Below are 20,696 nucleotides of genomic sequence, written 5' to 3'. Positions count from 1 at the left end.
AAAACACTTTGAACTATAATTTCACAAAATAATTTCATTGTTAATATATCAATCACACAACGTAACCATGTTGTTTCCCATTTTTTCCAAGCTATCATCAAAGATAACCTTTATCACAGTCGCTCCTTTATAGTAAAATGGAAATGATAAGAGGTGGGCGTTTCAACGAGAGACTACAAAAAGGGTCTTTGATGTCATGTAACATCTTCCTACCCACAACAGAAACCCATGACATCACGACACCTATGGAGATTACATCACATCACAGATGTCCTGCCATACTTTCCATTTGAGTACAGGGCGTACGGGCAGAATATGGAAAGTGCAGGCCAGTCGTCTGGGACTTTCCCTCCCGGCAGTCAAACACATGCACACCTCAGCACTCGGGCTATCTCGCACACACATCACGCTTACACGCGCTGCTAGAGACGAGCTCACTCGCCCCTTCATAGGGGAAGTCCAGCGTGTTGTGCTATGAGGAAGGCGTGGGGGCCGGCGTACGTCTTAGACCGTGTTCAGTGTTTGTGGGGATCCCCCGCACATCCCAAAAAACAAAACCGCCCCTTAAGCGTGAGACCGGGGGCAGCTTATTTAAAATTTGCAGCTTTATGATGGACCAGCAAAGTTTGAAGAAATTGTCGAAAGTTTTGATGCACAAAGCAAATACAAAAAAAGGACTTGATGGAGCCAACCGTATTTTTATTTTCCTTATTTTTGACAATTGAAACTAAAACAAGAATCGATAAACGACGAAAGGTTATTGTTTAGCTTTGCTGCCAGTCCTTCAGGACCTTAATCAAATAACATTTAAATGTTGTTTGTGCTAAAGGAGGGCTCACACTACATTGATTTCAGTATTAGATTTGCCTCTCAGAGGCCTTAAAGGGAAACCTCACCGAAATGTATTACCTGTTTCTTTGTAGCTGCAGTACAAAAATACATGGACTACATGAGCAGCACAACAATAAACCTTAAGGAGGATTTTTCACCTGAGCTGTATCAATCATAAACATCTGAGCCATAAATAATTAACTGATTATATTATATATTATGACATGAGCCATGACATATCTTTTTGTACACCAATCACAAACCAACATACCAAGGTGTATACTACTTTTCTTTACTAAAAAATGTTCACTACATTCTAAAGCATAGAATCATACTGTGTATTTATTATATATTGCATATTAAAATTGATTTAATTCCTAATTACATAAAAATTGTGTACTTTTACTTTCTTGAGTAAAAGTACGAAAAAATATTTTACTTAAGTAAAAGTACAAAAAATTACTAGATGTTTAATGTACTTAAATATTAAATATAATATATGATAATATGTTTTGGAATGTTTGTTTTCCAAAGAAAAATACTTAATAAAATACAAATAATTGAAAATGTACTTTTATTTAAAAGGTAAAAATACTTAAGTACTATACAACTCTGATGTAAAGCTATTATTTTGACTGTGACTTATAACTTTTAGAATATAAATAATGCAATTTTTTAGCTGCCTTCAATTTTTAAGTACACTCAAATGTGTTTCAACATTAACTTATTTTTATAAGTTACAGAAACTAAATTAAAAACAGTAAGTTAAAATGACCTGTAAAGATAATTTATTATGGGCTACTTAAAATGAAGGTAAATTTTTAGTGCATAAATGCCAATAATGGTATATAAATAATAACATTATGTTGTTTAATATTGATTATTTATTACCACGGCTTATCATCATATTTACAAAAAGTGTTAAAAGATACATTAAAACAGTTTAAGCAGCCTGAGATTATATCAGAAATCTTTACTTATCTTAAAACTGTCACAATTAAGGCAAAATAAGTGTTTTTCAATATCAACCGGTGATTGTGCACAATAACCTCTGAAGGCTACAGAAAGTTGCTCTTAAATATTTCATAAATGTACATTGTTAATGAAGTATTACAGCATACAGAAATTAAATTGGCTATTACTGCCCATAGTTTTCATTCACATCCAGTGCGGTGATTTATCATTATTAGATTATCTTATCATTTATATAACATCAACATTTTAATTATACCTACCCAATAACAAAAATAACCAAAAAGAAACCCATTGTAGTTATTGCATTACATAACTCTGTTTAATCAGTCACCTTATTAATGTTACAAAAAGCTATCTCTCCAGATCTTCTATTCGAGATTGCTTATACAGTAATACATTGCATTGTATATCACTGCAATTATTAAAATTATTATTAATAATACACAAACCATTAAACAACAATTATTCACATTACTGCTACAAATGTAAAATCAGCAGTTTGGCAACAGATCAGAAAAAATAAGGCCTTCTTTTTTTGGCATAAGGGTGCTTGATGCATTAAGGCGGTTTAACATAAAGAAAATTAGCCACTAGTCCACTTGGTGCAGCATGTTGTCATGCAAGTGCATGTTTGCATTGCATTGCGTGTAGGAGTTGTGGTTGTAATGTTTTTTTGTGTGTTATGTATGTTGAGGGTATGGTGTTTTTTTTTCTGAAAATGTGTGGGTCGCCAGCTCCTCTGTCTAGAAAAACAAATGTGCTTTGTGTGTTATTGAGCGTGTTCGTGGTCGTTATTACCGTTGTTGTTGCTCTTAAGCTGTTGCAGCTGCACGTCAATTCGTTCTTTCCTCTTTCGCTGGATCAGGTTGCCCCCGGCGAATCCGAGCAGTCCACCCCCAACGGCAGCGACCACCCCTGCCACTTTAAACCCTGCTAACAGTCCAAGCGGACCTCCTAATACTCCCCCCACCACTGCACCGGCTACCGGCAGAACCGCCAGCTTCGAACGGGCCGCCTGTAAAGAGAGCGAGATGAAATCTTATGAAAATCTATGTGAAATCTTTGCAGCCATTTATATGATTTACAGAAACGGCAGGTGCATGAAGTGTTAGGACAGGTGAAAAACACAATTGTGACATCACAACCGGGGGTCAAAAGCAGTGTTTGAACTAATATGAGTTTCATGTGCTGTTTTTAAGATAACCAAACAATTATTCATAACTCTTTCAAGTCCACCCTAACAGAAACACATGCACAGACGCATAATCAGAGATTTAATAAAATGCATATTCAATTTCAACACAGATCAAACCATGCCTGGTAAATGAATTGATATCAGGTAAAAAGAGAAACTCTTTTTAGTCAAAGTATTCCTTAATTAGTGCAAGACGTCAGACCCCATGCCACGCGCGCACGCTATTTCATTTCTATTAAGATATGTAAACTTTAAAGGCGGGGTTGCCCATCAAATGTCACCTTTCCTCTCCTCTCATCTCTACTTCTTTCTTTCGTATGCTCTCTTGTTCTGTCATCTAATCACCTTCACGTGGCAGGGTTAACAGAGCAGTTAATTATACTCAAACAGAGATTGGCTTCACAGACGATATTCAAAAGTAGGGGGGCAACCAGGTACATCTGAATCCAATGGCAAAGATTCCTCCATGCGTTTGTTTTTTGTAACCAGCATAGCTACATGCATTGCTGCCTATGATATCCCACAAATTAGTCAATTTTCTTAAAAAAAAATCCAGATAATTTACTCGCCACCATGTCATCCAAAATGTTGATGTCCTTCCCCGTTCAGTCGAGAAGAAACCATGCCCTGTGAGGAAAACATTCCCAGGATTTTTCTCATTTTAATGGACTTTAATGGAGCCCAATACTTAACAGTTTTAATGCAGTTTAAAATTGCAGTTTGAATGGAGCTTTAAAGGACTCTAAACGATCTCATACAAGGCATAAGGGTCTTATCTAGCGTAACCATTGTAATTTTTGGCAAGAAAAATAAAAAATAAAAAATTATCAAATATTTTTAAACCACTACTTCTTGTCTTCCTCCGGTCCCGGACCTCACGTAATACGTCATCACGTCAAGTGGTCACGGATGACGTATCGAAACTACGCCCCAGTGTTTACAAGTTTGAAGAAAGAGGACCGTTCCGACGTTGTTGTATGTCGAATTATACCAATTAATGTCTTTGTGTCAGTTTATTGTTTAAAATGTGCGTTTCATATATGTAACACGTGACCTTTCCACGTCAATAATCAATTACGTGAGATCGCGCTTGCTCGTCACACAGCCGTAGGAGGAAGAGAAGTTGTGGATCAAAAGTGAATATTCTTTATTTTTCTTGCCAAAAATGACAATCATCATTAAGACACCTTTGCCTCGTCTGGAATCGTTTAGAGATCTTTGAAACTGCAATTTTTAACTGCATTAAAACTTAAGTATTGAGGTCCATTAAAGTCCATTAAAATGAGAAAAATCCTGGGAATGTTTTCCTCAAAAAACATAATTTCTTCTCAACTGAACAAAGAAAGACATCAACATTTTGGATGACATGGTGGTGATTGGTTTCCAAAAATGGTTCCTCTATGGCATCGCTGTGAAGAACCTCTTAAATGATTACTCCACTTTTATATTAAAAAAACCTGATAATTTACATGTCATCCAATCTGTTTCTTTCCTTCAGTCGAAAAGAAATTAATTTTTTGAGGAAAACATTCCAGGATGGTTCTCTATATCAGTGGTTCTCAAACTGGGGGCCGCGAGATGGTGCCAGGGGGGCCCCAGTTTTATGACATTTTATAAAATACATTGATTTATCATGAATTCTGTGTAATTAAACCTAAAAAATAAGGCTACTAACCAACAGCACTACTTTGTATAATTTAATATGTTTTGCTTAATTCAAATGTAAAATTTTAGAACAGTTTTTGTCATAAATTTTCTTTGGGGGGCCGCAAAAGAATGCTCCGTACACAAGGGGGGCCGCACGCGGAAAAAGTTTGAGAACCAGTGCTCTATATAGTGGACCTCAACAGTTTCCAGTTTCAACGCAGCTTCAAAGGACTCTAAATGATTCCAACCGAGGCATAAGGGTCTTATCTAGCGAAATGATCGTCAAAGTCATTTTAAACCACAACTTCTCGTTTTGTACTAGCCGTGTGACCCGCCAGTGTGAAGTCAAAAGGTCACGCGTAACACATGTGAAACGCACACTTACGGACCATTTAACCCTTTAACTGACACAGCCCTTTTTGAGTGGGGGGTGGTTAAAAGGTGATGTACACGTTCAAATTAATATAACTCTGGCATTTTTTGATCTAGAAGCCTAATTTTGGTCTTGTTTTAATGAAGACACTTTAACATTTTTTTACGGAAGTGTCTGGAGGTGAAAATATATTTTTTTATAGCAGTTTACATTTATTTGTACATTTATAAAAAATGCAATATTGTATTATTTTTAATACATAAAATTATCAAAAAACTGAGGTTTGTGTTGGTTTGCTGTGAGGTTTGCAATCGTTTTGCTAGATAAGACCCTTGTGCCTCGGTTGGGATCATTTAGAGTCATTTGAAGCTGCATTGAAACTGTAAAATGCTCAGGTCCACTATATGGAAACAAATCCTAAAACGTTTTCCTCAAAAAGTGAAAATATACCTTTAAAGGGACAGTTCACCCAAAAAAAGAAATTTCTGACATCATAAAAACAAATATCCTCTTCATCATTTATCACAATACTTCCAAAATATTTGTTTGTACTACTATGAACGTCAATGGTTACAATTAGCTGTGTGCTTACCATCATTTCTCAAAATATCATCTTTTGTGTTCATCAGAAAAAAGAAATTCATACAAGTTTAAAACAACATAAGGATGAGAAAATAATGACAGAATTTTCATTTTTGGGTGAACTATCCCTTTAAGCACCTTGTGATGAACCCTGGACCCCTGATTGGAAAACCTTGCATTTGGAGGTTTCTTCATACACAAAACACTACCCGTGAGGCCATAAACTGTATAAATTGAGGAAGAAACTGAAACTATGTTACTCATAGTATTAGGACACACCTGAACCAGCACTGGGTTAGTAAAGTGTGTGCGTATGTGTCACTTAGGACAATATCTGTCTTTAGTAGTGTGTGTATACGGGTGTTGACCACCTCCTGTCCTTTTCAGTAGTCACAGAGGTGGGTCCACTTTCAACCCAGGCATGAGACGAAATACTCAATAGAACTGCATTAACTCTCGACACCAGTAAAGCGAAACATTTCAATTCAGACTCGATCAATAAAGCGCATACAAACCCGCGTTCACACGGATTCGCACATACCCACACACACCCCAGCTATGTGTTACGCACTTCCCCTGCTTTTTCTGTTAAAAGTTGTGGTTCTGCAGCGCGTGTGTATGTGTGTGTACGCGTATCGAACCCCCAGCAGGAACTCAAATGCTGTTTATAGACTCTCTTTTACACTCTTTAGACTTCCATGCATTTACACACACACACACACACATCGACTGCCCGTGAGGGGCCGACCGACACACATCGATCCCACTCTGCTCGGTGCCTTCCGCCACCATCGCCACCTCCTCCCCCTCTCGCTCTCCTAATTGTGGTTTTCTTGCACTCTGAGGTGGATCAATGGCCTGATGGTGGGGTAGGCCGAGTGAAGCAGGGGGGTAGAGTGGAATCGATCCCCTAGCAGGAGTGTCCCCACTCCACCTTACCTTCCCCAGGCTCCGGGTCCCCTCCTCCACATTAGCGGCTGCTATGCTAACATTCGCCTCGATGCTGTCAATCTTCTCCTGCTGGGACTAAGGAGAAAGAGACAGAATTTAAAGGCAGTCCGGACACACTTTTATACTTGTAAAATATAGTAAACTTGCTATAGAAATTTAAATGTGACGCTGTCTGTGAAATCCAGGCTCAATCTAATTTTGAGATTAGGAGCATGGAAATTATTTTAGTCAATGGTTTCACATTGATTTTAATCTTTGACATGACCTCACTCACTTCAATATCTATTGAAGACATTATTCTATATCATATAATCTTCTTTACATTAAGTATGGAGGTTTTGTGTATAAAAATTACTTGTGCTGGGTTTTCACAGGCAGGGTTATAAATAAGTAGTAAGAATGAATGAATTTGAACTTTTTTCATCATTGAGATGAAAATGTACAGTAGGGGAGAACCGGGGCAAAAGTAACGTGGGACGAAAGTAACAAAGCGATTTTCTCTGAGCCCTGATAACATTTACATCCTAGACTATGACAGCATCTTTAGCACACAAACCCTTGACAGTCCTGACAAATATCGCGTTATTTACGCACCGTTTTTCCGCGTGTAGATCCAGAAAGGTATTTTCAAACATGAAAAGTAAATTCCTAAAGCGGTCATTTTTTTCTTATAACGCGTTTCTCGTTTCATGTGTTTAAGTACTAATCAATCTACAGGTAACACGTCCTGAAGTTTGACTTGAGTTTTTCAAAATAAAAGTAAATCGGGTTTAAATGTGAGGAGATCCTGTCGGGACGAAAGTAACACTTGTTGTTACTTTTGTCCCGCTGCTAATACCATATGTTTTGAAAATTTATATTATTCTAATTTGATTTAATTTCATTTTCATAGTGTTCAAACTGTTAAAAAAATACATTTTATTCTCAACAATTTAAGTTTGTACTGTTGGTTGCTTTTGTATGGAGCCCCTAAGGGGACATGGAGCAAAAACATTTCGCGTGCGCATATGAAACTATCGCATACTCACGTGAAACTTTTGCGTGTGCACGTGAAACTACCGTGTTTAGTTTCGCGTGAAACTTTCACGTGCACATGCGAAAGTTTCACATGAAACTAAACGCGGTAGTTTCACCTGCGCACGCGAAAGTTTCAAGTGAGCACTCAATAGTTTCACGTGCGCACGCGAAAGTTTCAAGTGAGCACTCAATAGTTTCACATGCACATCCGAAACTATACTTTATTTAATTTTTGCTCCATGTCCCCTTAGGGGCTCCATACTTTTGTCCCTGCAGGTGGGGTAAATTTTTTACAAAATTTCACCTTGTATTGATAGACCACACTTGTGAGTTATTGATCACAGCAAAAATATATCTTTGTCTATAGCACTGTCTATATCTTTAAAAATAAAGTTTTTCTGAAAAATTTTACTTTCGCCCCCGCTCTCCCCTACTGTGCAAAAGTCTTAGGCCACCATGCCAGAATTAGATTTGTATTTTTTGCAATGTTAGTGTGATCATTTATTATTGTTTCTCAGTCTCTTTAATATAATACATCCAGAAAATACAGGAAATGTGTATATAGTATTATAAACTATAAAAAATGTGAACTGATGTGTCAAGTTTTTAGGGTAAACTCCCCTTTCACTTGAGCAATAGCAGGAAACTTTAGGATCTCTTAAACCTAAATAAAATTAAATCCTTAATTATAATTTTAAAGAAATTACTTTTTTACTTCATTCTGCTCAAAAACACGCAAAATGTGTTTCATGCCAAGAGAGGTCACACTAAACACTATTTTAAACACATTATTTTCTGTTTGTATCTTAATAAATAGATTGAAAAATAAATATGGATGGACATTCTAAAACAACAAGTCTGGTGGTGGTGGCCTAAAACTTTTGCACAGTATATATAACAGAATGTGGGAATAAAATGAAAAATGAAAGGCTTAAAGTTTGTGTACATATCATTTGCTATCATTACATCAGCAACTGGTCTTTAATTATTATAAAATAATTTAAAATATTTGCTGTTTAACAGAGAACGCTGAAAAAAATAGAAAAGACGTGTCCAGTAATCTTGGTGGTGGGTGGCTGGGGGTTTAAGTGGCATTCTGCTGTGTGCTGGGGCAGAAGGGTGAGTGGGAGGGGGCAAGGCTGCTTGTTCAGAGGAAGCTGGGGTCTGGTTGTCGGGGGTAACTGGGTGGTCCGTCGGAAGCCTATGAAATATTCAAAGAGTGGCAGCTGTCTCTCTGTCTAAATCAGTGTGAGCCCTAAGTAATCACTACACACACATGCACACATAAACACACACACACAATAGAGACTGCTGGAATAAATCTGTACCATCCAGCTCACAGTTACTTCAACCTGGCCTGTGAAGTATGCCTTCATATGTAGTGTGAAAATTTGTATTTGTATTGCTCGGGGTGACTGTAATGTTGGTGCTCAATTTTCAACATACTTTTAGATAATTTGTGTGTATGTAGACCTGTCTCAAGTGTGCTTTCTCAGGGTTTGACAATAAGGATGGGCTGATGGCTCAGGGCCAGGGCGAGAGAGTTTAGGGTCAGTCAATGGAGCAGTCGCTCGACCTATCAGGCCTTTGCTGTAGTAAATCTTCCAAAAAGCTTTGCAAACGTAAACATTTGGTTTTGTATTGAACATTGCTGTTGTAAATTCAATCGATTTAAACTTGTTACCAAGGTTACATGATGTAGTTTGTTAATGACGGTGTTTTGGTGACATCAAAAGCAACAGTAAAAATGGGTTGAAAATAACTAGTAAACAAACATGTCATGTTTCACTTCGCTTGGCATAAGATATATAACAAAATAAATAACAAATAAAGTATACCTTTGAAGGATCCTATCTTAGATCCTCACATGCAGAATGTTTTTATTATTGTTTTTTTTAGTTAATCATTTATTTACATAATCATTTTATAAAATCATTAGTTATCCATATAATTGTTTATTTGATTATTTAATATTATTTTATTATTATCCATTTCATTATTATCATTTTTATCATTATATTTTCATTTATTCATTCATAATTATATTTCTATATTTTATTATATTATTCATTATATTTCTATATTTCATGTCTTAATTTCATGGTGGTTCAGTTTCATAGAGCGGTTCTGTCTGTGTGTAAACAGAGATAGATAAAGAGAATGTTTATGGAAGCCCAAGGTCTAAGGGATGTTGCAGCTGAGCGATTTTGATATAACGGTGCAACTGAAACTAAACTGTCCATCATCAACTATGTTGTTAAACCAACATGGTTCAAACGTCGAATGTGCGACAAAGTTACTATTCTTTCGCGAAACAGTCGTGACAAGCTAGTTAGTTTCTCCAACTATGCATCGTACTATGGTGGTTTAGCAGGGAGTTACATCAATATTCGGGAAACGCACCCCAGACGGATAAACAAACAGACCGGAAGTTAACTTCAGGTCAGGAACATAACTGTTACAATGTGTGCGCATCGGCTGTGCCTCATAAGTCTTTAAAAGTGAAAGCGCTGGCTCTTTGATCGCCCCCTGGTGGCTGGCTGCAGTACATGTCATAAACCCCGCCCTCTCCATTCAAACGAATGGGACTCTGCTCTAAATAAAAACAAATTTACACTTTCAATAAAAGTTTCCGAAAGATGGTTTTGGTCCTTTCAAGTAGTTGTTATCACGCTGATATACTGTATGTTCAAGTGTTCATTTTTGTGATAAGTTTCATTTTAGCTAGCAATTTGATGGTATAGTAACGGGGCGTGTCGTTATGAATGGCGTGGTTGAATTGGTCGCGCCAGCGTTTGGGCGGAGGTTTGATACCGCGGCTCCGTCTCTGGCTCCACGGACGATTCCTTCTGCGCATGCCTTGGCTCCAAACTGACGTTTTTACGTAACATGGCGGCGACCATGGTCGGACATTTTTGGCTTCAATTCATTACAATAGAGGGAGGCAACGTAGGTCGTCCATCTTTTTTACAGTCTATGGTGCGCATCTTATAAAACCATCTATATAAAAAAAGCATTTTTGGAGGGAAAATTTATTTTTTATGTTTAAATACACACCAACTGAAGAAATCCCTATGCCTAGACCTTTTACTTCTGATGAAATAACAGCCCGATTCTTACTTGGTCATAAAGACACACCCTCACACTTATCACTAATCAAAATCATATAATTATTTATTAATCATTCATGTGCCACTTTACCTTACACTGTAAGCACACTATTTTAAAACCCCCACTAATGACTGAGTTCAAAAGCTATTGAAGTCTCTCCCTCCCCTTAGGAGTAAAGAGTAAACAGCACCGTCTGCTCGCAAGCTGCATAGATGCTCAGGAGAAAACAGTCACACACACACAAACCTCCTAGGTGCATCTCTGGATCACTGTTGAGGGAATAAAGTATACCATGTACCCTAAAAGGCAGGCACTAATATACTTCATATACACCTTTAGGTAATTAAAGTGAGCCACAATAAAATCTCATTGATACACTTTTGTAGCTTTCATGTAACAATTCATATTCATATCACAACAGCTAGAGCAGGATGACAGAATGACTTGCAGTGACTGTCTGAACATACTAAGACATCTACAGTTTTATGGCATATAATATAGGCGATATGGTCTTGCTCACAGTGGGTGTTCAAATTCATACCAAAGATTTTAAGATCCGGGCTTTGTACAGTAAAATTCCTCCATATTCTTTATGGATCCCACTTTGTGCACAGTGATTTTTTTATGCTGGAATAGAAAGGGCCCTGTTGGATTAATAATGTTTTTTATAAATACTGTAAATACACTGGGGACAGAACTTTGTGTTGTGAAGAGAATTGGTCTTATTCACTAAGCTTGCGTACGCACAAATTTGTTCTTAAAACGGACGTTTTAACTTACAAATCATGATTCAACAAAAACTTTAATACTAAAGCTTCTTCTAAATGTATGCAAAAACGTAAGCACAACTTAGACCACACGTGCGCAATAATCATGAACAAGAAAAAGGGACCCTATAATATATATTTGTTAGGGCTGCAGGATAAATCGCATGTGTTTGTCAGGCGCATCTCGTCAGTAATGCCGGTTCCTTGATTAGTATTAAATCGCCATCAGCTGCTTTCAGATGGCGAGGCATTAACTGCACAGAGCCGTAGTTCCCTGACAAGCTGGGCCATATCGCGTACATATCGCAGGCGATACGTCTGCGATAATTAATGCGAAATTGCCCCGATTGTCCGTGTACTACGGCTCTGTGCAGTTAATGCGGCTCCATCTGAAAGCAGCTGATGGCAATTTTAATACTAATCAAAGAACCGGCATTACTGACGAGATGCGCCTGACAAACACATGCGATTTATCGTGCAGCCCTAATATTTGTGTTATATATTTTATATTTTTTCCTTGTTCATGATTATTGCGCACATGTGGTCCAACTGTGGGTTTACACCAGATGCGAGTTCAACGATTTGCGCAAGTAGATTACATACAAAGTGAATGCAAAGACACGATTAAACTCGTCCTCGCAAGGGGCGATGCGAATAACGCGATATGGGCGGCATGTTTGCAGCGAAAACACGTGCTATTCGCCTCAAACGCGTCTTCACCCAAGTTGAACATATTCAACTCGAGCGAAAAATTCGCATGACACGTAATTAAATCCTGCGAGTAATCTAGAGCGGGGTATCTGCAACTCCATTCGCTTTCTGTAATCACATCACTACTAGAGCAAGCATTGGTTAACACAGCGCGTTTTTCCGCCAAAGATAAAATTTTTCAACTCGCACGTTTGCTGCGGCAACGCTCAATTCGCGTGAACTAGACATGCAAATGAGGTGGAATCCGGTCTACCGTGCCGCGCTAAACGCCTCATTCATGCCACAACACCTCTAGACGCGCGTCAACGCGTCTTCACATTGACGCTTCACTCTACCGCGGCTGGTGTGAAAGCAGCATAAGCTGTTCTTACTTTTTTGCATACATTTAAAATACATTTTTGTATGAAAGTTTTTGTTGAATCATGATTTGTAAGTTAAAATGTCCGTACGCACATTTTACATTTTACTTACACATACAACTTTTCTTAAAGAACAAAAAAATCCTTACCACCTGAGAAAAATTAACAGAAATATTCTGTTTTGCAATATTGTTAAAAAACTGTAAATGATCGATTGTATTTAAATTTACACACACAAGGCCTAGCTGAAATATACAGCTGTTCAATAAATTATCCTTTTGAGCTCTGACTTGGAACAGAAGTGTGATGCGTTCCTATTTGTGATCATTGTTGTTTCAACATAATCTCCTAATTTCCATAATTCTTCGGAGACAGACGGGAACGGAACGATCTCTATCTTTTACAGGGTGACAGAGCACACATGATCTCCTCTCCTAAACCCAGTTTACAACCGCACGCTGTTCCAATAACGGCTGTTAGATGGCATGGATTCTCATTAATCCTCGCTGGTTAACACATGGCTGACAGACTGTCACCAATCTCTGTATGTCTTCTCAATCACACACACACACACAATAATGGGATCAATAGCACCTTGTTGGCTCTCAAGAGACAATACCGTTTGTCTGACAGCTCTGCCAAACCTGAGGGCTTAGGTCCCCACCCTTTATCAACATCCACACACACATATACACACACACACACCATAAATACTTTCTCTAACTCTCATCTTGTCCATTTTTTCTAACCCAAAAATAAAAAATAAATCTGTTAGCAGGTGTGTGATACTTACATGGACAACGGCGGAGAACTCATTCACTAAACCGCTCAGCTCCACCAGATCCTAAAGAAACATCATACAGAAAAGTATTTTTTTGTGATTTACTCTTTTCTACATAAAATCATATTACATAATATAAAGAAAATTCTGTAAAAATATTACCTTGATATCTTTAATATTAAGGTTATGTCAAAGATTGAAATCAATGATTGATATCAAACTTTATTGCTCCTAATCTCATAATTAGATTGGATTAACACAGACAGTAACTGTAAATGCCTTTTTAGTGGGTGCCATTCATTAGGGTTACCTCTGCTAAAGAGTCCCATGATTCAGCAGCATTCTGCTCTGCAGGGATTTCAGGCAGGAGCAGCTGATTTTGAAATACAGGGGAATCAGGAACATCTGTGTCACCATCACCTAACCAATCACATAAAATTAAAAATCATTAAAAAAACACACACAAATCTTGATCCTCTTTCAGAACATTCATGAACACATCACTGTGCGAAGTATTTGAGGCAATATGCAAGTCTGTGCTTTCTTGGATGCAGGGCCTATTGACAACATCTGAGTGAATCCTAAGAAACTCTTGAATGGCAGTTGAGGCTCGATCTCTGATTGGCTGAACAAGATTCTCAAGGGCTTCGGCATCAGCGCTGCAGACACGCGCACACAGCTTCTCCATCTCCCGCAGGTTGGATCGCAATTGCTGCAAGAAGAAAAAGTCTTTGTGTTGAATCAATGATTTAATAACACCTTTTTTACTTTTTTTAATTACTGCTTTACAGAGGCGGACATTTTCAAGTATTCGTATTTTATCAGTGTTTTTCTCTGGAAAACATACATTCCAAAGCATATTATCATAATTTTTACTCCACTACATTTCATAATTTCAAGTTTTTGGTTTATATGTAATATGTAAGTACAGTAAACATCTAGTTTTTTTTTTACTTTTAAAAGTACTTTTGTACTTTTACTCAAGAAAGTAAAAGTACACAATTTAAATATAAAAGGAAAACACAGTATGATTCTATGCTTTAGAATGTAGTGAACATTTTTTAGTAAAGTACATTTTTTCCCAAGACAAACACTTTGATAAAGCACAGATGCTTGGAAATTACTCAAAGTACTCAAGTAGTGTCCGACTCTACTGCTTTAAGAAAAATCATTGTGTTCCAGGAACTTAAAGGGGACATATTATGCAACTTCTTTAAGATGTACAATAAAATGTAAATTAAGATGTAAAATAGATGTAAAATAAAAAAATATAAAATTTAAGTGAAATTGTGATTAAAACCATCAAAAATATCTGCCAATAGACGGTTTCATCGGACGCACGTGATACACGTCTGGATCCGAACCTTACTTCCGGTTTCATTTTTTTTAATGGTCTGACTAGTTGCTAAACTGATCTCTTGAACAAATGCCTCGTCGAAAATAACAAATTTTTTGGTTTCCTAGGTAATCTGTTTTTTTTTGCTTGTTATATAAATAAACTACGTTTAAAGAACTTGTTGTTTATTCTTAGCGGACTTTACCGGAAGTCACGTGCGGACCACGACAGCCGCTTGTTTATGTTGTCACTGCTGAAACGGTCTATAGGGTGAGAAAAAAATCTTGAAAAAAAGTTAACTCTTTTTCTTAAACACTTAAAGAAAAATTGTCTCACCCCGTTGGCATATATTCCTGCTTGTTTTAACCACAATTTCACTCAAATTGTATGTTTTTTGTCTAAAAACTAGACTTATTTTCTTTTCCATTTTGCTCATCAAGAAAAATCATCTTGATTTTAGAATGTTTAGATATTTGTACTGAAAACAACACAAAAATACTAAGAAAGTCATTTTTTTCAGTGTATGACATGTTAAAATTGCCACTTTTCAGGTGTGAGCAAAAATTTGCTGTTTTGGGTGTGTCCTTTTAAATGCAATGAGCTTATGATATGCAAACACTGATCACCATAATGGTGGTTTGTTGAAATTGAAACTCAATTATTTTCTCTCCCTCTTTCTGCACTACATGGCAGGGCCATGGTTGGATAGTGCAGAGTAAGGAGCGGTATTATTATAATAAGATCCCCTTGTGACATCACAAGGGGAGCCAAATTTCAATGACCTATTTTTTCACATGCTTGCAGAGAATGTTTGGTTTACTAAAACTAAGTTACTGGGTTGATCTTTTTCCACATTTTCTAGGTTAATAGAAGCACTGGGGACCCAGTTATAGCACTTAAACATAGAAAAGTCAGATTGTCATTATATGTCCCCTTTAACTGGTAGATTCTACTCACAAAATAGCAAATTTCTGGCCAATCATAACTCTTTGTTTTCCATTACTTTTTACATTTTTATTCTTTTGTAAATGAACAATTTCCAGGCCTGGCAATCACGATTTTAAAATTCAAAGATTTTTCAAAGTTTCTCAAGCAGAGTATGTGAGCGGAGCAGAGTGGAAGTGGAGCGAGAGGTGAAGCAGCATGATTTTTCCTGGAGCTAGGAGCGGGTTTTTTAAAAGTCAGAGCATTGTGGTTTTCTCTCACTTCGAGAGCACTCCACTACCGCTCCATCATGAGCACAAACTCATGCTATCGGCTCATTATGCAACCATGAAATCATATCTAACAGTTGGGGGGACAAAATCATAAAGACTCTCATGGAAAATACTGTCTTGGGCTAATATTAGCTACTCTTCCAATAAAGCATGCTAATGTTTTCTCCTAATATTGCCTATTTATTTTACACTGAATGCATCTTCTGCAGAGGTTTGTCATATAAAAAACACTGTAAGGACAATTTACAGTGGAGTGTTAATTAGGCACAGATTTTACTGTGGAGCAAACATGGAGTGAGGAGTAAGTGTGGAGGGAGCGAGGAGCGGAGCTGGAGCGGTATAAAAAGCTTTAATCGAAAATTTCCAACAATGTTCCAAAGACAGCCCTGCATTCAGAAACTCTGCATAATATTTATAGTGAATGCAATGTAAATCTTGTGACCAAAATCTTGTGACCAGACTCAGTACTGTCTAATTTTAAAGATCAAGTCTGTCTCAAATCATTCACGTTTTCAAGCAAGTACTATACACACCCATATGCATTTTATCCACTACTAACAAGATTTGATTCCATGAGGAGGTTGATAGGAATAGAAAATCATAGGTATATAGCGTTTGAAATAAATCAATAACACTTAATAAAATATTTATATGAATGATTTTTTTGCATTATTATAAAAAAATGGATGGAACCTGTCATTTTGTTAAATCCCATCAGCTCTGATATGGCATCAGACCTCTAGCAGGGATTACAGATCAATTTATAAGAATCGAAGAGAGGGGTCAAAAGTTAACAGCCGGCCAATCAAAGTGTTCCGCTTTACTGCCGTCAGTTCACACACTGAATAATTATGTTCACACACACACAGAGAGAGCACAGCCGTATATAAATGCAAAACATATTACCAAAGTATTCAATTCGCTTTAGTCTAATCTCACAAAACAACCAACCTAGACAAATCAAAATAAACCTTAATTCTGGGTCAACACACACCACTCTCTCTCTCTCTCTTCCACCCACAACCTCTCATCTATAGGTGTGTGATGAGAGCAATCTTAAGGGTTTCTTTACTCTTGCTCCCTTTCTTTCTGTCCCCAGAGAGCAACTTAACAATGTCTGTCTTGTTTCCATCGATTGTCAGATGTCCACATCTCGCTGACACAGAAACACTTGCAGGCTCCCACTTGGTCTCTGCAGTGGTGGACACAGGAAAGCTCTCTGACATCTCAGGGGAACAGAACCTGGGTGCTAAGGTCACATACACACGTGGTACATAACACACTCCACGGACTACCCCATGAGATCCCTGGACAAGACACTCAGAGACATTAACACAGGAGTTACATGATTGTAAGGCCATTACAGGGAGAAAAAACATCACATGTACACCAAGCAGTACACCAAACACCTGAGTCAAACGCTATTTAAAGGGACACTCCACTTTTTTTGAGAATATGCTCATTTTTCAGCTCCCCTAGAGTTAAACATTTCATGATTTTTACCGTTTTGGAATCCATTCAGCGGATCTCCGGGTCTAGCGGTACCACTTTTGGCATAGCTTAGCATAATCCATTGAATCATTTCTGCATAATAATCAAGGACTTTGCTGCCGTACCATGGCTGCATCAGGCGCAATTATATTACACAGCGCCCAAAAATAGTCCCCTTGGTAACTTTCAATAGCAGGGGACTATTTTCGGGCACTTTGTAATATCATTGCGCCTGCTGCCGTCATGGTACGGCAACAAAGTCCTTGATTATTATGCTAGAATGAGAGTATAGTTCCTAGCAAAATCGGCCTAGAAAATCGCAACTTTTAATTTGCCGTCGGTCTTAGTACACGATGTAACTACAGAAGAGACAAGTTTATAATGGGAAAAATATTGGAACTCTTTGGTCATTTTTGAACGCGATGCTAATGGTCTAATCAGATTCAATGGATTATGCTAAGCTATGTTAAAAGTGGAAGCGCCAGACCTGGAGATCGGCTGACTGGATTCCAAAACGGTAAAAATAAAATGTTTAACTCTAGAGAAGCTGGAAAATGTGGAGTGTCCCTTAAGTAAGTAATAAGGTTTGAGAGGCTGTGCTGTATCGTGAATAAGTAACGGCTGAAGGGCGTTGTTAGGCACGACGCGAAGAGGAGCACTTCACGATACAGCACTTGCCTCGAGTACCTTATTGCTTTTATAAAACCCTAACTAACCATTTTATACAAAAAAAAAAACATATCTCAAGGCAAGAATAATAAAGCAAAAGAATGAAGGCATGTCCCATAGATCTTTCAGGGTCATTTTACAACTTTAAAACCTGAATATTCTGCTTAAGCGGAAATGAAATTGACATAAAATTTGGTTACATGACATGACAGTTCTTTATTGCGTAATATTAAGGTTTCTTTAAAGTGGTAAAATGGTGAGACCTTATCAGTGCCCATTTGATGTCCAGATATGTTATGCAATTTAACCATGGCCTATTACATCGCTGAGAATGTTATGCTCTAAAAACAATCTACTGTGTATTGCAATTGGGATATTTTCCCACTCTGGCCACACAACCCTAAGGTAGCATGCACACCAAAGTGCGGCACTTTTCAAAAAAAGCCAGCAGCTGGTGTTTTTTTACGCGCTGAAAGCCGGCGCTCAACATTTTTTCCGCTTTCACCACTGAGCACCAAGAGTTTAACTTTTGATCAGTTTGAGGAGAACGATCATAGTTGTGCAGCTTTGCAACAGGTAAAATGCACAAAAAAAAAACACTTTGGAGGATTATATAAGTAATAAAAAATAAAAAAATTTGGCCACCAACATCAGCAAATATTAAACCTAACACTTTGGTTCACTGAGTGTGTGTGTTTGTGTGTGTGTGTGCGTGTTTTCAGCAATGGAGGGCCCAGCAGAGGTCCATACAAATGTAAAAGAATATTATAATCACATGGTGTTGTCATATTGTGCTGTACCTGAACAGTGCGGCTGGAGTTGATGTGCTCTTGGTGCAGTTTATCCCATTGTTTGCTTCTCTGAAACTGCAACAGGAAAGCTCAATAAATTCACAGCACATCTTATAGACATTAAATAAAGCCTCCTTTGGCTCACAGCCTGGCAATTCTCTATCATCTGTGCAATCTCTTTGTATGGCCGTGCAACGCCCACAATACACAGTTATTTTATGATGTGATCCTAAAACTGGCTGACTGTGAGATTTCAGATAGACTATGAGATATTTAGCACTCAACTCTCCATGGCAGCCACACACACTCATAGACACATGGCTCTATGTTTATCATAAGCTGAATGTGATGACCATGTGCTGAACTATGCTTTTATTTAGTCTCTCTGTGTCAATACCTTTTCTATGTTGTGTTGATGTTGGTGCAGCCTCTCTAGGTCAGTGGGGATGGCCACTTTGGTGAATTTCTGTATGGGTGACTCCAGGCGCCGGAGTGGAAGCTTACCAGCTTCCTCCACCATCATGGCTGTCTCTTATGACCACTTTTGAAGGGTCAAAGGCTTGAAGCATCCATTGATAGTCAGTCTTGCTCTAAAAAGGAGAGTTCAAAAATACGATGTAACTTAACTGTATCTATTAAAGTAATAAAAAATTTAGGAATTACTTTACCAAATATATCTACTTCCTCTGTGATACTGAAAAAAGAATAAACACTTAGATCTGCATACAATTTTGAGTCAGAAGTGACGTATGTTTATATTTGATCTCTTAGTAGTTTCCCTACTGTAATAATACGTTTTTGAACCAGTTTGTGCAAAACCTGATAATCCACATGACTTGAGAAAGTTATAAAGACCATCTTGTGTGCTAACAAAGGAGTTAACAAATAATCGTATTTGATTAGTAAGCTAAAGAACAAAATGTCAATATTAATTTACAGGTTTTAGTAAAAGATGCCTCAACTTATAAGAATTTTGAAGTGAATTTGTATAAAAAACAGTAGTAACTTACTTGGTACCAAACTTACAGACGTCAACAACATTACACGTTTAAGTTAGCGAGATAAGGCTGTTCAACTATCAGTGTTACCAGACAAAGCTACAGAACAACATTTAAACACTGTTATTCAACATAACACTTTTAACAAAGAATAAGAGATCAAAATGACCGAGCTACATTTGTGTAACTACAGTATCGTGATAGACAGACTCGACTCAACAGTGTGTTTATTCAGTCCTATTATAGTAATCTCAGTATATTCAACCCACTGACAGTAACCGTAAGCAGCCTCTTTCCTTACCTTTCAAACAAAACAGTAAACAGACATATCCTGCTATCTGTGATGTTTGTCGCTATCACTAAGTTTTGTATTTGTAAACAAAGGTTTCGTTTTCAGCTGCGTGCAACGCCGAAATGTGTCCGACTAGGCGGAACTGTAAAACAGAACACGTTCGACAAGATGAACTGATTACATCAGTGTGTTACTACAAGCGAAACCCCTTTTACAGTTTGTCCAAGAAAGTGTTATTTGTTACATTATTATGCTTATCTGTAATATACTAAGAATTTAAAATGACAGATAGTGTGTAAAGGTGTGTTAAAAAAATTAATAGATACTAACTGTAAGATCATTTTATTTAAAAGAACCATTTCCACTACAAATAACCTTTTGTGTGCAACTTCATTGTGTACAGATACCTGTTTTTCACTTGGCTTGTTTTTGGCCTGAACATCAGCAGCTTAAATATATGTTCTCATTTTCTGCACACAAACTAAACACGTGAACAATGTAACCATCATTTCAGTTCCTAAGTAACCTACAAAGAATCACCCACACAACCAGCCAACCAGCATGAAAAGCCACAGTGCAGACAGGTTTCATAAGTTTCTTTT

General features: G+C 37.5%; 1 protein-coding gene across 1 annotated transcript; it reads right to left on the bottom strand.

Annotated features, from left to right (window-relative positions):
* Window positions 1-2,097: 2,097 nt before the first annotated feature.
* stx17 (syntaxin 17) lies at window positions 2,098-20,262 on the bottom strand. The gene is made up of 8 exons (XM_055210800.2): window positions 20,104-20,262; window positions 19,202-19,394; window positions 18,814-18,879; window positions 13,805-14,012; window positions 13,611-13,720; window positions 13,313-13,363; window positions 6,543-6,629; window positions 2,098-2,821 (listed from the first exon to the last, which is right to left on the bottom strand). The coding sequence occupies exons 2-8, from the start codon at window positions 19,325-19,327 to the stop codon at window positions 2,576-2,578; spliced, it is 894 nt and encodes a 297-aa protein (XP_055066775.1). The 5' UTR covers window positions 19,328-19,394; window positions 20,104-20,262; the 3' UTR covers window positions 2,098-2,575.
* Window positions 20,263-20,696: the final 434 nt, after the last annotated feature.

Source organism: Misgurnus anguillicaudatus, chromosome 10 (genome assembly GCF_027580225.2).
Source record: "Misgurnus anguillicaudatus chromosome 10, ASM2758022v2, whole genome shotgun sequence".
NCBI lineage: Eukaryota > Metazoa > Chordata > Actinopteri > Cypriniformes > Cobitidae > Misgurnus > Misgurnus anguillicaudatus.
Note: the sequence above shows the minus strand (reverse complement) of the source record. Positions and strands in the feature narration are given on the sequence as shown.

Bases quoted from the DNA above. Each gene is read 5' to 3' on its own strand.
- stx17 (XM_055210800.2), bottom strand. From the start codon at position 19,327: ATGATGGTGGAGGAAGCTGGTAAGCTTCCACTCCGGCGCCTGGAGTCA. The intron at 13,721-13,804 runs GTGATGTGTTCA...GTGATTGGTTAG, and splicing joins TGCCTCAAATACTTCGCACA to GTGATGGTGACACAGATGTT. The intron at 2,822-6,542 runs GTAAGGTGGAGT...CTCTCTTTACAG, and splicing joins GGACCCGGAGCCTGGGGAAG to GCGGCCCGTTCGAAGCTGGC.